The sequence below is a fragment of the Clinocottus analis genome, unplaced genomic scaffold (assembly GCF_023055335.1).
Source record: "Clinocottus analis isolate CAN_PGR_092001 unplaced genomic scaffold, fCliAna1.0.p SCAF_12, whole genome shotgun sequence".
Lineage (NCBI taxonomy): Eukaryota > Metazoa > Chordata > Actinopteri > Perciformes > Cottidae > Clinocottus > Clinocottus analis.
The window spans coordinates 6,594,393-6,611,689 of record NW_027175843.1 but is presented as its reverse complement, the minus strand read 5'-3'; the positions used below and the strand labels follow the sequence as shown (position 1 = coordinate 6,611,689).

The 17,297-nt window shown below is 41.2% G+C and overlaps 2 protein-coding genes across 2 annotated transcripts in view; both read right to left on the bottom strand.

Annotated features, from left to right (window-relative positions):
• Window positions 1–1,053: 1,053 nt before the first annotated feature.
• tfcp2l1 (transcription factor CP2-like 1) lies at window positions 1,054–11,168 on the bottom strand. The gene is made up of 15 exons (XM_068573105.1): window positions 11,110–11,168; window positions 10,540–10,688; window positions 8,663–8,736; window positions 6,637–6,742; window positions 5,410–5,516; window positions 5,167–5,319; window positions 4,225–4,335; window positions 3,173–3,279; window positions 2,999–3,050; window positions 2,771–2,864; window positions 2,557–2,647; window positions 2,301–2,380; window positions 1,902–2,044; window positions 1,486–1,537; window positions 1,054–1,408 (listed from the first exon to the last, which is right to left on the bottom strand). The coding sequence occupies exons 1-15, from the start codon at window positions 11,166–11,168 to the stop codon at window positions 1,371–1,373; spliced, it is 1,416 nt and encodes a 471-aa protein (XP_068429206.1). The 3' UTR covers window positions 1,054–1,370.
• Window positions 11,169–13,128: 1,960 nt separating this feature from the next.
• clasp1a (cytoplasmic linker associated protein 1a) overlaps window positions 13,129–17,297 on the bottom strand; it is a 68,380-nt gene continuing 64,211 nt past the window's right edge. Inside the window, exon 43 of the mRNA XM_068572415.1 lies at window positions 13,129–15,548. Within this exon, the coding sequence (XP_068428516.1) occupies window positions 15,462–15,548 (87 nt within the window). The 3' untranslated portion in view covers window positions 13,129–15,461. The remainder of the gene's footprint in view (window positions 15,549–17,297) is intronic.

The window sequence follows — 17,297 nt, the reverse complement described above, 5'->3', positions numbered from 1 at the left end:
GCTCCCCTTAGCAAAATAGAACTTCTGTGAAGAAAAAACGGGACTACGGAAGCCTAGGAGGCGCTGAAGAAGTGAAACTGGACACAGATTTAACTCATAGATAAATTAACTCATCAAGATAAAAACCACTTACACTCAACAGGGTCGTTGAATAACACACACTAATAAGATATAATACATTGAAAATAAGAAATGACAAAGTGTATATCTGACTCCGTTACACAGGCGTGTCCTGATTAACTATTCATGTGTTTGTTACCAGAGAGAACAGATCCCAGCACCTGCAGCAGAGGAAACATGCTGGGAGTTGGAGATGGGACTACGATACACTTATATTATGGTGTCCTAGATATTGTCATGTATGTTGCATACTTCTCATCAGTATTGTTGTCCTGTGTGAATCATCATCATCTTACTCATGTGATCACAAACGGGGTAAATCAAAGTCACGTTTGACTAAAATTGTACAGCACAAGTTAGTGTTAACACTTTAAGTTTGAGGAAATTTAAATTTAAAATAGTTTGAAGAGACGTGGAGGGAGGAGGCCAAATAAATGGATTGTACATTTTTGAAAGGTTTTTCTATATTTGGTCCATCCACCTCTACGTCACGTTATAACGGATAACGTATGCTGCAACTGCACCCCAGAATTCAGAAGCACCGGATTTAAAAGTCTTTTTTCCTTACTCCCTTCTTCTCCACTGTGATGCTTTCTTTCACTATTTGCAGTATTCCACTTTCATATGTGCCAGTAGGAACCTGTGCAAATTGTACTGCCAAATTGTTATGGAATGACATGGATGTGCAGAGCATAAACACCTCACATTAACCAAATTCCAAATGACACTTTGTCAAGACAATAGATTATAGATCATATGTAACAGAAACAGACAATAGCATGACAACTTTTAATGTTTAAGACAAGCATGAAAATAGTGAAAAGACGTTGCATTACATTAAAACAACATAATGCAGTTTTGTTCATTTGCCTTTTTATTTGACGGCTTGATGATGTGTGACATTTATTCTACTTTATAACCATGAAAGTAATTTACTTGCATTAATACGTGTTTAAGTATAAAAAAAAAAGAAAGCACATGAGACAGAGTAATACAGCAGTGTTTACCACTAATTATAAGGCATATCCAGCATAAACCAGTAACTTAACAAGACAAATTAAACAGAAAAAAATGAAAGAAAACTCAACAAAAGCCCAAAATCAACAGCAAACTGAAAGCTTCCCGGCATTTTCGAGTACTGTAAATCTTAGTAAATTAGATATTGTAGTCAAGAAGGACGTATATATACAAGCTGTACAATTCCACTGATTCTCTGGGGAAACGTTGAATCCATGCTGTGTACCAACTGCTCATTTCAGCACAACGTGGTAGACATTAGTGTGTTCATCTGGGTAACAGAAAACAATCCAGTGAAATAACATTAAGAAATATCAATAATCAGTGAAATTAGGGGGAAATAGTTACCTCTTATAATGCTGAGGATGAAGCTTGTTTCCTCCTTGAAGTTCTGCACCATCTGAAACGAACGGATTGACCGATGTCAACACACCGATGTCAATATATATATATATATATATATATATATATATATATATATTAGTCGTATATATTAGTCGTATGTATCACCAGAGGAGTCAGTCCCCTGCTGGCCATTAGAAATCATGCAAGTTAGAGGCACTTCAACATTGGCTTCACTTTACAGATCTGAAGGTCACCTGATTTGAACTCTAAATGAAAGCCATCAGTAACAGGACCGCCCTTGTGTCAAGAATAAAGCCATCTTATCTCTTCTCACCCGGCCTGGGCCCTCTAACAGCACTCGTGGTTAAATAGTTCAAGGTATGAGGAGTTTGTGGCCGATAGAGGAGATGTAAGGATACCTCGTCAGAGACTAAGACGTGGATCCCGCTGGGTTTTTGTCTGTAGATGTGTGTAATTTGTTGCGGACTGATGCTGTACAGCATAGAGATCTTTTCCGAGAGGTCCAACAGTGTCAACTCCTCCAGGTACAGAGCTTGATAGACTGCAGGGAAGACAAGCGAGGCATGAATGAGCTTCACGAGCAATTCCATGACAACATTAGATCCCATTATTCTTGTTTTTTTTTCATGTTGTGAGTTTTATCCCTGCTTTCCCAGTCCAAAAAATATTTACATTTTTTTTCTGAATGGTGACCAATGTGTAAAAGAATTCCAGAATTCCCCCAAAAATGTAATGATGTTCTTTAAGGAGAAGTCAAATAAAGTAAACATGAAAGAATCATAAATATGTACACCTACTGTCTCCACCACATGGCTTGATGGCAGGTTGATGACTCGTTTGCTGACGAACATAGATGGTAAGACGGGGCTGTATACACCTGGTGGATGTGAGCAGATACTCTACTGTTAGCATTAGGAGCTAGAACATGTCGCAGTAGTAATATGACTTGTCAAGGACTTAAAGACGTCTCTACGACCCGCTTTTACGAGGACAAAACACATTGACCCAATTCTGATGCGACTGAGCACTCAGAGGTACATTTTAATGTCTCACCTTCCTTTCACAGTGTTAAAGAGGCGAATACCATCTGCTGGACCGCAGATCTGGATCAGATCCTCCCTGCTCATCCTCAACAGATCGGCACCTGCAACGACAGCAGAGCATCTATCCTCCCTGCTCAATAAAAACATTCAGTGAACTCCTCAACTTCTTCTTTCTATTCAGAGTTCAACACTCAGCTGTGTGCCTGCCCCTCCCCCCTCCTCACCTGAGAAGCTGTAAAAGAGCCTTGAGAACGGTGAGAACCGGTTGCGGTGCAGCCACTGCTGAGTGTGCTGCGGCGACGACGATGGCAGAAGATGCTACGTGTCAGAAAGAAGAGGAGCCCTTAGAATGAGTTTAGCAGCACAGCATCCACTGTCTCCAAAATAATGGACGAAAAGAATTCAGAGAGCCCCATGAAGACTTTCCCACTGTACGGTTCCCAGTTACTTACATCAGAGCAGCCGGGCATGAGCAGCTCCCCTTGCTGGTTTGGAGAACAGTTGCTACAGAAACGTCCACATGAGGAGGAGAGAACAGATCAGATTCCCTTGACTTTAATCTACAGAGCTCTGCTGCACACATTCAAGTAGGTGCTTGCCTGGTAATGTGGTGAATGCTGACTCACCCATCTGTGAAACTACAGGAAGTCGGGGAGCTGTGGTAAACGGGTGACGGAGTGCTGCTGCTGCTGCTGTGGCTGGTGAGATTTAGAGCATCGGGCCAAGGAGAACACTTGAGAGAGAGGAAACGGAGAAAGAGGAGGGAAGGGGTTTTCTGATTATTCAACCTAAAAAAGTAATTACATCTGAGCACAAATACTACAGACATAATAGGCATATTTATAATAACAAAGCTACTCAGAAGAACCCCTGAACTCAGCCCCCTTCAGGTCTCTGTACATCCCATCTCACTCCCAACTCCTTAAGATATCATACAAATGAAATATTGAGCAAACAAAACAATTCTGTAAGCTTTTTTTTTTAAACTCCAGTTTAATGGATTCATTTTATACCATGTATTAACAGACATGAAGCAGTTAGCTCCACCTCAACCAGTTAGTATTGAATTGCTGCTTATGTCAATGCATTCATAATTATAATACAATAAAAAATACCATTTTGAATGAAGCCATTCTACAAACCATGTACTCATTTTAGCTGCTAATAAGTCAATTCTAGAAGGGGTTTTATTTAAATGCAGTATTTTCACATTGTGGTAACGATATTTCTTCAGTAAAGGATCTAAATTCCTCTCACTGGTTTTCAGTGATCTTTTTTTAAGGTCATACAGATGAATGACAAACCAGATTAACACCTTGTTAGAAACTGCTGAGTCACTTCTCATTCAAAAACACTGAAGATGCACCCAATCATTGACCGGACTAAGCGCCAAAGCAAGCAGACTTTTTAAAGGAACAGCTCAAAGCAACATATTAACATACAGTTACGTAGTACTGTTAAAATATACTGTGGAAGCAAAGTGAGAGGAGCATTGTATTGTGTCTCACAGGTGAAGAACAAAGAAATGAAATGGATGATAAGATCAGATAACACAAGAATGTACCACAATGGGATGAATAAAGTTGCAGCATTACAATGCTATTGACTAAAAGCAAACAATCCTTTCAGATGTGCTCTGTTAGGTAATGTGGCCGGACACGGAGAAGGGTATGCTCACCTCTTTGAGCTCGGTGTTCTCATGGGACAGTTGATACTTATCTCTGTCTTGAGGGACTTTTTTATCTATCTTTTCCCTGTCTGTCTTCAGTTTGCGGTCAGCTCCTTTAGGCTTCACAAAAAAAAAAAATTGTCAAATTTAGAAAGCTGTCATATAATATGATGTATGGCACAACGACTATTAGAGCATAGCGTTAGAAAAATTAGAGCCCTCTACTGGACTACGGGTATTATTCTCCTCCAATTACAAGCAAGCAATGGCCCAAGGGAAATTTGTATAGTCGGAGCCGGCCATACAGGATCTGACCTCCCGAATATTTGCGCACCCCACATTCTGGAAGGCGGCGCACAGCACTACCTAATTATTCTGCACCGGCTACAGCGAGCGCCATAGGAATGCTAAATGGTAAATGGAATGTCCTTCCAATGTGCCTTCCATCAAGTGTTCCAACCACTTCAAGCGCTTTCACACTACAAGTCATCATTTCATACCCATTCATACACTGATGGGAGGGGCTAAGATTCCACCTGCCAATCAGGACTACCTAACATTCATACACACATTCATACACTACAGGCACCACGACGGGAACACTTCTGGAGTTAATTGTCTTGCACAAAGACACGTCGACATGGGCTAGCGGAGCCGGGGATTGAACTGCCGATCTTCTGATTGAAGGACGAACCTGCTCACCACTGAGCCAGTCAGAGGAGCGGCAGAGCCCCCCTGGTAGACGGTTCCGCCTGTGCTTAAAAAAATAGTGCTACAGTATTGTTACCTTTGTCCTAAATTACAGAGGCTCTGCCCTCTACAGGTCTGGATGGGTCCAGTGGGTCAAGCCTGATGAATGCACGCCCTGCTGCAACATAATGTCCACCCAGCCACACTGATCTTGACAGGTTGGAGGTGAATCAGTGGGCAAATCCTGCCCAAGTTTCATACCTTAAAGACTTTGACCTGGCAGCCAGAGGAATGGACATGCTCCAAGTATTCCCCGTGTTCATTGGTGGTAAAAGTGTCCTGCTGGATACGAAAGGGTACTCCTTTCTCCCCTCCGTGCTTCCTGGGGGTGAACTCAGTGCTGATGCAGTTGACCTGAGGAAACGTGACAGAAGAGGGACTGTCATTTTGACAGTACGTATTGAAGACTCCCCTCTATCCGTTTGACCAGAACCCATCTGTTACCTGGATGAAAACAGAAGCGTTCTTGACTGGATCCCAGAGGAACTCAATGGTGTTGAGATGCAGAGGATGTGAACGGGGCTCCAGTATCCCCACTGACAATGGTATATCTGCATATAATGCAATAATGAGTCAGTCAGTTTACATTTGCTAAAAAGCCCCTCAGAATGTTTTTCCTCCTTCAGCTCCTTGCTATGAGCGACGGGGTCCCAGCTGAACAGACAATTGGCATCAGACCAACAGGTTTGTCAGGTCTTATGAACAGCAGCGATGGTCTGTTGGCCGGTTCATGGCTTTGGTCCAGCACCTTGGTCCGGACTAAACTATCTCAACAACTATTGGATGACTTCCATGGTATTTAGACGTTTAGTTTTATCAACTAAAAATAAGATATTTGACTCTTACTGAGTTCAGAATTTTGACTTTGCAAACTCAAGTTTGCTCACCAAGACAAGTAGAGCATAGTGAGCTAGCATCTGCTAGCATCAATTTTAACTGTATGAAGGTTATGTTCTGGGCTGTAGTCATGTCAGATTTATTTTATTTGATCACGCCATGAGTATTGCCTTCAAACACTTCTATTATGTGAATGCATATCTCGACACAGTTGGTGGACATGGCCGACGTACTTGGACTGTACTTGGACTGTACTTGGACTGTACTTGTATATCTCTGTTCTAGTCACCCGACCACTCAAAGCACTTTAACACTATGTCATTATTCACCTACTGATAACAGGAGCTACCATGCAAGGTGCCACACCTGGAGCCACAGTTACCCAGTGGCTATGTTCCGTGTCCTAGTGCAGCTTTTTGTGACCCCCCTTTGACCTGATACTAATGTGATCTTTTGAGGCAGGATAACTTTGTGACGCTTCAGTGTTGGAGCTGGCTTGCACAGTTTGTTCCCTCCTTGCTTTAGAAATGACCAACGTTTCCTAAGCCATTGGTGTCATCTTCCTTTCGTTCAGTGAGGGGTTACCTTGACGCGGCGGCGTCACGAGATCAAATCAGTGCGGTATTTGTGATTTCGGTTCATTTGTTTACCTTGATTTAAACAGTAATTTTGACTATTTGGTAGCATACAGTTCATGGTTTGTGTTCCATCTGCTAAATGTGGTCCTCTGATCAAGGCCTTAGCCTTTTAGACCTACTTTGGTCAGCACCACACATGACAGAGTACGCAGATAAATGCTTTGACCGGGTGAGCTTTGATGTGCTGTAAACTCACCTATATCCAGGATTCGGTCTCCAGGTCGGTTCCACCTCCATCCCTCCAGCTGCTGGTGCTCCATATACTGCAGCCGGCGGTCATGAAACACCACCCGCACAATGCTCTGTGGACAGGAAGGATCAGTTTAGGCCAGAGAACAGCTACAGCTCACACATGGTGCAATTAAACATTTCCCAATGGATTAACTTAAACATATTGAGGGTATTTTATTGAGCAAGAGTAATAAATAGGGGGAAAAAGCCATCTTCATCCCTTTCAGTCATGCACTCTTCTTACTTTAAAAGAGCGTCCACGCTGAAGACAATGAGACGCTGCCAATGAGCTACATGTGATGCCTGTGAGATGCAGCACCAACAGTGACTTTACATCAGGGCCCCACAATCACATGCACAAGACATTCAAAATCCCATGACCTCATACAGTGGGCATAATAAAAACTCCTGATGAATCATTTTACATAAAAAAAAATATTTTCAAGTCTGGTAAACCATAAGACAGTCCACATCTACATTCTGTCAACTATATGTATTGCAGAGCAAGTAGCTGTTATTATAAAAACAATACATACATCATATTGCCCCCGCTCATATTGGGATTTTATTAAAGGGGAACCGAACTCCAGTGGTTTTACACATGAAGTTTGCTCGTCTCGAGGAGTACTTTCTTAAATGACCATTTCCGGGCGATTGTGTTTTCATTAACGTATGGTCATCTCACACTAGGAATTGTTGCGTTTTAGTTAGATAGACTGAGTCCTTTGGTTTTCTTCACACATGCTACTGTTCTACAGTGGTTTTGAACAGAAAGCCTGTACTGCCTGGGATGTGGGGAGGTGGGCATTTACTGTAGGAGGCAATGAGGGTCATTATGCAGTTGCATTATGGGAAATGAAGGATCCCTTATTTGTGATCCATTCCAGGGACTAAAGATCAGGAAATATGTATTTTCATCTGTTGCTTTAATTGACCTTTAAGGATTTAGACCTTTCATGAGAGCCTCCTGACTTTATGAAAGTGCACTTCTAAAACACTGAAATGCCTCTTTAGCAGCAACCCTCTGAAATCCTGCCAGGTGGGACGGCCCTCCTTCTTTAGCAGGGCCTGTTGTATGTGAGTTTGTGGCTCTCCCAGTCGACGGTCTCCCCACTTCCTCCATTCCTGTGGCGCTTGTTTGCTTGTCTTCGGCCGTGTTTCTAGTTTAGATTTTACACCATCATGGCACTGATTACCACACCTCATCACTTCAGCATGTATTGTATGTTTATTTAATAAAGTTTGAACCCTCCCGTCCTTGTCGTTGGCTTATGAGTGGGTAATGACACAGGACATGAAATGAATCAACAAATTAGATTAACAGCTAGTTAACATGTACCATTGGGATAGGGTGGGAGGGAGTCCCACGCATGAGCGAGCGCCAGAACTCAAAAGGCCGAGGACCCAGCCCTTCATGTGTTTGCATAGAAGCCACCTGTCCCATTCTTGTGTTTCTAGGATGCTACCGCTTTTTTTAACATTTCAGTCTCAAGCGACGGCAGAAGGCCTGACGACAGAGACATGTCAAGTGGATGCACTCACACAGAAGTGAAATGAAATGACCTCCCCTTACTCCTGAGTATGTTGATAAACGTCTTAACAGTGTGTGTGTGAAAATTATGTGACATGATTTTTATTCAGAAAGCCATGGCATCCAGAATAAATCCCTTTATTTTGTTTTATTTCCATGAAGGAAGCATAATATATATGCTCATAAAGTTGACCAAGCCTTCATGAAAACAATCCCAGTAAAGCAGAGAAAAGCAGTTGAGAGAGTGTGTCTGGTGTGTTTGTCAGGGTTTGTGTGAGACTAGAGAGGAAAGTTTGGGTGATAGTACCAAGCTCTCCAAGGTCGACACCCCACCCCTGAAGTGGAAGGGAGGGTTCAGGGACCTGTGACGAACCAGGAAAACGGATACATGAACAGAGAGAGGAAGAAGGAGGAAGAGGTCATGTGAAGTCAAAAAAACAGACAAACACCTTACACCTACCTTCACATATTTGCTGCTTATATCTGTATACTCCACTAGTTTTCTGTTAAGCATACGGATTTCGTAGGACTGACCTACATTTTAAAACATTACAAAAAAAAAACTGATTAAAATTTTAAAATGGGAAAATCAGTCAATCAGAAAAGAGGGGCAGTTGGAGATAGAAACTGAATCAATTCAGAAACCGTTTGAGGCAGATATCAAGGCCAGCCACTAAAAATACCTGAACTTACATATCTCCATCCTGATCAAATATGAAGTTTAAAATTACAAGAAAATATCATTAAATTAGTCTCAGAGGGACACTAAAAGTAACTATCAATTCCTTTTCAGCAGACCTAATCTTAATCTTCATTTTAATCTTAAAATGTCAGTGAAATCATTGCATGTTACAGCAAGCTCACTTTCATTGGGTTTTTTTCCTCTAACCAAATTACTGTTACAGCAGATGAGGAGCGCAAACTTGTAGGAAAATATAAGTAAAGGAAGCACAAATAAAAAATGTCAGCGCTCAGCTGGAGACAGAAACAATCAGAAGGTTCAAAAATGATGTGAATTTAGAAAAAAGAAAAGACAATCGAGAAAGAAAAGTTGAGATGAGAGTTAAACACATGTAGGAGCTCAAGTTCTACACAAACATCAATAATGCACAGCTTGTGATTATATATATATATATATATATATATATATATATATATATATATATATATATATATATATATATATATATATATATATGACTGAACATTACAGTTCATATTTAAATACCTCTAAATGTATATCTAAATTTATAGCTTTGAGAAACTTAACTTCTAAATCTATATGTCTGCAAACATTTTTTAGAAATTGCACCATTTAGAACATCTCCAAACTACATAAAATCATAAAGTAACATTTCAAAGCTACACATTTGTATATTACGTGTACCCCAAAATAAGCAGTAATTCAATTTAGACAATTAGTTGTCGAAGCAACACATTGTTGCATAATATTTACATTTAAAGTAAATCAGAAAACTATCAGAAACTATTTTGATAATTGACAAAACGTTCATAATTTTATGAGCAAAATCTTTTTATATTCTACTACAGTTGAAGTAAATATATCTAGTAATATATAAAAACAATTGATTTGTTTAAAAGAAACAAGGTATATTGAAGATATGGCCAATGAAAAATTGTGAATAGCAATTAAAAAATCGAAATATACCGCAAACTAGCAGTGGAATATTCTCATAAATATTGCATTTAAGATAATTTCACACCGGGTGTAAAAAGATGATATATATATATATATATATATATATATATATATATATATATATATATATATATATATATATATATATATATATATATATATATATATATATATATATATATAGATATGTATATATATATATATATATATATATATATATATATATATATATATATATATATATATATAGATATGTATATATATATATATATATATATATATATATATATATATATATATATCATCTTTTTACACCCGGTGTGAAATTATCTTATCTATATCTATATATAGATATAGATATATATAGATATCTATATATATACATATCTATATGTATATAGATATGTATATATATACATATCTATATATATCTATATCTATATATAGATATAGATATAGATATATATAAATTGTGTGTGTTGTAGTTGCATGGTCCTAAACTCAGGCTGTAGTTTTCAACATGGTTTAATTAACCAAGATTCCGCCTGAACCTGATGGATGATGGGTTTATAATCCTGCATCCGCATTAATCCAACCCTGCTGCTGCTGTCATGTGACACATGAGCTCCAGGCCACTCGGTCAACGTGGACATTCAGCTGGCAGGACAGATAGCTACCTTGATTGAGATAAGTGAGAGTCTCCTCCTGCTGCTTCACGGCCGGCGAGGTGGCTGCACACAGGAGGTACTGGAACGGGCTCCTCTTGGCACCGCGCTCAGCCATAAGCCTGGCCTCTTCGTTTTTCAAGAAAGGTGCCAAGGCCTCTCTGAAAGACAGCATAGGGACGATAAAGGTGACTGTCCCTTCTCTCTTCTCTCTTATCATCTAGCCAAGTGCAAAAGGTTGATGTTACAAAATACAGCATTTCTCATGAGGCTCAATTCACTTAAAGATCTACATTTGTTGCCTGAATGTGGACTGTGAAAGCAATGCTCTTTTAAAGTACCCATTGAAGTGCATTAGAAAATTCAAATTTCACATGGCAGTTAAATGTGAAGAATAAAAACACTTAAATGAGGCAGAATTACTGCACATGTGCACATCTAAACAACTTTTGCACTTCCACTTCTCTCCAAACATTCTGGTGCAAGTAGACATTGCTGCTTTGCGCTGACACTTTGCTTTAACCTGTTGGACACAGAAGCTTCCGCCCAGGCGTACGAGTTGAAGCGTGGCTCGTCCTTTACCTAATGTAACTAGCAGAGTGCTGGTGGTAGGACTCAGGCTGGGAATGGCAGAACAGCATATTTTCCAGTGCGGTGTCTTCTTGTATCCCAGGGCCACGTGGAGACGGACGGCAGCTTTGCGCCTGCTGGCTTCCTCAGACTTCAGCTCAGAGAGGTTTTGCAGGCAAACCTTGTCGCCTGCCTCTTATATAGGCCGGGTTACATCATCAGGACTCCCACTTTTTTTTCTTTTCTACAGCAAACCTGGGATGACCTTTGAGAGGTGGAGCGCTCAGGAACACCTCCCACCACCAATGCTTAGCCGGGTTGATGCATTAATAGCAGCTTCCACCTGACCGCTTGTTGACAGTACCAACAGTGTGGCCCTAAAGCTCGCCTTTAAACTCATTTAGGGGAATGACGTTTGAAGGTGCATTTTGGAAAGTTCGAAAACAAAGAAAGGTGCGTAGACTTCAAATGAATGGATGTAAACATACAGTGCATCTGGAAAGTATTCACCGTGCTTCACTTTTTCCACATTTTGTTATCTTACAGACCTTTTCCCCCTCAACATTCTACACACCCCATAATGACAAGAAAAAAAAAACTTGATCAAATTTGTTTCAATTTTATTAAAAATAAAGAACAAAAACATAACATGAACATAGGTATTCACAGCCTTTGCTCAACACTTGCAGCAATTACAGCATCAGGTCTTCTTGGGCATGATGCTACAAGCTTGGCAAACCTATTTGTGGGAAGTTTCTCACATTCTTCTTTGCAGAACCTCTCAAGTTTGATGGGGAGCGTCGGTGCACAGCCATTCTCAGATCTCTTCCGAGTTATTCGATCGGGTTCAAGTCTGGGCTCTGACTGGGCCACTCAAGGACACTACTTTGCTATCTTGATTGCGTTTTGGGTCGTTGTCCTGTGAGAAGATGAACCTTGGCCCCAGTCTGAGGTCCAGAGGTGCTTTGGAGCAGTTTTTCCTCGTGGATGTCTCTGTACATTGCTGCATTCATTGCCACTCTACCAAACATACCTGCTTGGTGAAGGGCTGCAGAGATGGTTGTCCTTCTGGAAGGTTCTCCCCTCTTCATAGAACAACGCTGGAGCTCTGTCGGAGTGACTATTGGGTTCCTGGTCACCTCCCTGACTAATGCCCTTCTCCCCCGATCGTTCAGTCTAGATGGGTGGCCAAACTGTAAGAAGAGTACTCGTGGTTCCAAACTTCTTCCATTGCCGGATGATGGAGGCCACTGTGCTCATTGGGACCTTCAATGCTGCAGACATTTTTCTGTACCCTTGTACCTCGATACAATTCTGTCTACAGACAATTCCTTGAACTTCATGGCTTGGTTTGTGCTCTGACAGGCTGTCAACTGTGGGACCTGATACAGACCGGTGTTTGCCTTTCTAAATCATGTCCAATCAACTGGATTTAGCACAAGGATGAACAGTGGAAACAGGATGCACCTGAGCTCAATTTTGAATTTCACGGCTGTGAATACTGATCTTCATGTTATATTTTCATTATTTATTTTGAATAGCTTTGCCAAAATTAATTAAAAAATGAATTGAATCCATTTTGGAATAAGGCTGTAACATAACAAAATGTGGAAAAAGTGAAACACTGTGAAAACTTTCCAGATGCACTGAAATGATCTCCTGTGTGATTACAGGTCGGAGAACAGCTGTGGAAGAGCGTTGAGAGACTTGTGACGTCTCAAAGCTGTAGGACGCTCTCGTGACAGTGAGACTACAGTGGATGTGATCGCGATCCCATCATGCACACTTCATTTGGACAGATGCTTTGAGGTTGAATACAAACCCTTTCCGGTCTCGTCTGAGCTCCTCCAACTGGCCAGAGATTAGGAGCAGGTCACGTGACCGTCTGCTCAGGTTAATGTTTCTACAGAGCGGCTAAGTCCACCTCAGCGTTGGGACGGACAACCAGCGAGTTCCACCTCCTTGCACCTGCCAGACATGCTTTGATTGACAGGTGTGAGATCTGGGATCAATAACCAGAAGACAATAGGATCAGTTCTTAGTCTGTTTATTTCTAGAGCAAACAATTTCTTTACATTGTTGCAAACCTATCACAGGTGGAAGTCAACAGCAACAACAAAAACCCTTCTGTACAGTTTATCATGAGAGGACGAAATAAAATAAAATATATAAATACAGGTATGAATATTACATGACCGCTTGAGACAAAAGAAAGACAGTGTACTGTAGAACATGCATAGTGACAGTTTGCAAGGAGCCGTGTGGTCTGTTTCCAGGCCCAGCAGTGTGATAGCATGTGCCAGTGTGCTGATTGGGGAACTTTCCCACTATTACCAGACTGATTAATGCTCCCAAACGGATGAGGGGAGAGAGTGCAGACAGGCATATTACAGGGCAGCATGTTGCCGAAAATCATTTTCAGTACCAATGCTTGAAAAGCTAAATCATAAACACGTATTAAGTCTGTACATTCATTTACTTAAATAACCACAATTGGCCCACTCTCTGTGGATTCCCTGAATGAAAACACCACTCAACTTAAACAGTGTGAATGCTGTCCCCAGGTAAAACCAGGAATACTTGTATTTCCTTAATATTTTTTCAATATTAAAAGGCATAACTAGTCTGATCCCTTCCTCCAGTAGATTAACTGTATTATAATGAATCAAATCATGTCCAATAATACCATGGACTACCATCAACTTAAAGAGCGATCTCATTGTTAGATCTATCATTTTAAAGCTTCTTGATACCTTAAACGTAAAACAGAAATGTAAAACATCACAGCCGTGCCCAGATGTAGGCTTTCTGGAAACTTAAATAAAGCCAACACATTTTGGTCATACAAGTGGGGCCAATGGGACTTCCTCCTCTACTGAAACATTAAACCAGAGACGAGTACTCTGATGTCACAAGTGCACTTAAACAGCCTGGGCCCTTCAGAACAGCAGGTTGTGCTGCAGGTTACATGCAAGCTATTTTGCTATCGTGCGAAAAAAAGAAAGAAAGGGACAACTTGTTCTTCACTTCTCTCTCCGTTTTTTTTACCGACATCATTGAAAAGTTTGCTAAGCAGTGGTCCAAACGTGTATGTACAAAACACCTTATATTTGTGGATTTCACGGTTATTGCAGAAGCTGTGGTTACGTGACGGGAAGGGGAACACCTAATACTGTATCTGCATCATTACGGGTCGAGAACACTGCTAGGGTCCTGTTCCCTGCAGAGTCACATTTTTCGGAGAGTTACAGTGCTGAACTCACTCTCCGAGGTCCCAGTCAACTGAAGAGATGTGTTGAAGTGAATACGGCCTGGTAATGTCTCTTTGACCGCCTCCGATTGCCCGTCTCTCTCCCGACTCCAAGCTGAGAAAACATCTGCCGCTATTTACAAAGGACTTGCTCTTCAAACAGAGCCGCTCGGCTGAGCAGAGATTCACAGGTGCGATGCCACAGACCGGCAACCAGCCGGCAACCGTTTGTCCGAAGCATGTCGGGCAATAAGCCGTCCTCAAACTTAATGCAGAACGCTCTGTGAGAACACACACACGTCTGCTGGGTCAGCATTTACACAATCTTTAACTGTGAAGTTTCCTCTTCTGTACCTCAAAATGAAGTTCTGCACTAAATTTGAAGGATTGTCGATTCTCCAGCTGAAAGATTTTGGCAACTTGTGGAACAAGGTTTTTGTGAAAGGGGGATTTAATTGATTGAGTCACTTTTAATTACAAATTGGTGTTTAAAAATAAATACAATTGACGGAAAGGCCTCTGTGAGCCACGTCATGATCAATAAACTTAAAATGTGAACTAAAATTATTATGATTTTTGTCCCATTTTCCCTTACATATTTATTTTCTTGATTTCTTACTAGATTTGGTTTTCCTGCTCCCCAAACCAGAAATTATCCCAGAACATATGGACTTATTACCATCACTGGGCCAGCCAAATGGCATTTCATCCCAAACTGGAGTCGATCCGACAGAAACGTCTCCACTCTGATCACAAATATTTCCCGGCATCATGTTCGAACTCGAGGAGAAACGGGCTTCCAGACACAGAAGGCGGCGTGGAGGTCGAGGGAACCGTGGAGGAAGAGAAAGTGCATTCCCTCCATCCAAAAACTCAAAATGTGGCGATTCCCTCCTCAGCAGTCCAAACCCAAACCAGTTACATTCAAAAAGATCCTAGAGCAAAAGAGAGGGAACTACATGACAAATAGGTTGCTGACGGGATCTCCTCCAAACGGAGAGAAGCGCAGTGAAGCTCGAGCGAGGAAGAAGAGGACGAGGAGGAGGGGAAGCTCGGAGACGGAGATCTTCCAGCGTCGTCCCTCCATAGGGTTTCCAAATGAAAGCTCCCTCCATTAACTGTGAGAGGAGACGTCCGAGGAGCTGCTGCTATTGCTGTTGGTCGTCTGGGCTCGCTTGATGTACAGGTTCAGTAACTTCATCTGCAAACCAGCAAAGACAACAGAGGTTAGTCTTTTCCTCTGCACATGTCGAAGAGAATCCCATCGGTCTTAAATGGTACCCGTTTCTCTGTTGCTCGTTTTTTTTGTGTCTAAGTGAGAACGATGACAACGGTATTTGAGATTGGTCCAGTGTTGTTGTTTAACGAGCTGCTTAGTAAAGTCCTCATCAATGTGCGTCCACTAAAAGTGCTCAGATTGTTATAATAAGTGTCGGACAACATTATGAAAAGAACCCAACAGAGAAATAAATTAGTGTTCTTAATTTTTTCACTTGGTCCAGATTAGGGCTGCAACAACGAATCAATGAAATCAATAACATTTGATTATTAAAACAGTTTTCATTGTCCATTTGTTGTGTCGTGCAATTATTATGCCACTCAATAACTTGCGTAGATGTTTGAGTGCAGAGCAGAGCAGTACAGAAGTAGTACTACGGTACAGAAAATCACATTGAGTGGTTACATATTTCTGGAACTCTCAACTCCTGTTCTCTGAGTTCTGAGTGAGTGCGTCTGTGAGTGTGTGTCTGTGAGTGTGCGTCTGTGAGTGTGCGTCTGTGAGTGTGTGTCAGTTCTGACGTTCAAATGAATTTTTCTGATTTGTATTTTTTATAAATTATTTATTGTTCTGACAGCTCAGGTTCAATTAAACAAAAATGTGTTATCTCAGCTTTTACTTTAGATGGAACGTTCAAATACAAAGGTCCCGTCACAGAAATAGTGGAATAAATCTACAACAAGGTACCAATGAAGCAGCTTTCCACTGCACTGGCTCATCATGGAGGCGTTCACACCTGTTCAGGCCTCACATTACCAACACAGGTGTACAGCTCTCAGTACACGTGTAAATGTACCAGGGCTGGACGGCATAGCCGAAAATACATATCATGGTATTTTCTAAGATTCTGGCGGTTTCACGGTATTTCTTTCGAGTAAACACATTAATTTATTGATGCCGAAAAGGACTGCTGGCCAACTAAACAGCTATTAACCGCTCATTGCCTAACTTGCTCACAACTGGCCAGTGAGGGTGAACAGCTGTTTGTGGGCTTCTGGTCTATCTCTTCCTGTTTTTTTCAACAACATTCCCCTGGGTCCTAAGTCCCTTCACGTTCAGCTTCTTATCACCCTCTATATACTGACGTACATTTATAACAAATACCACACAGTAATCTGCGTGGCACATGTGCACAGGAAAAGGTAGATGGTAAATGGACTGTACGTAAAAAGCGTTTTTCTCATCTTCCAACCACAAAGTGTGTTACCACTGGGCTACAGGGGGCTGCCATGCAAGGTACCACCTGCCCATCATGACTAACACAGTAGGCACAACCTTCGGGAGCAATTTGGGATTTAGTTTCTTGCCCATGGACACATTGACATTAACTAGTGCTTGTATAGCAGGTTTTGGAGGAACCAGCGATTGAACGGTCATTCCTCTGAGAAGACACGCTCTATCGGTGAGCTTGGTCTTTTACAAACAGAAATGATCTAGGTTGCGTGTTTATTTGCAGGACCTATCTAATCGCTGGTTCGAGTCTCTAAATCAAGGAAACATTTCCACAGGCTAGAAAACACAGGACCATCTCTTATGAAAGAAAAGGAGATATCATTGTGATGTCTGACATCTTCGGCCAAAATGATGAGGACGTACTCTCATTATTACAGTTCATGCGCTCAAAGACACAAAACCCAGACTTTCAATCACAACGAATGTTGTATTTGATAG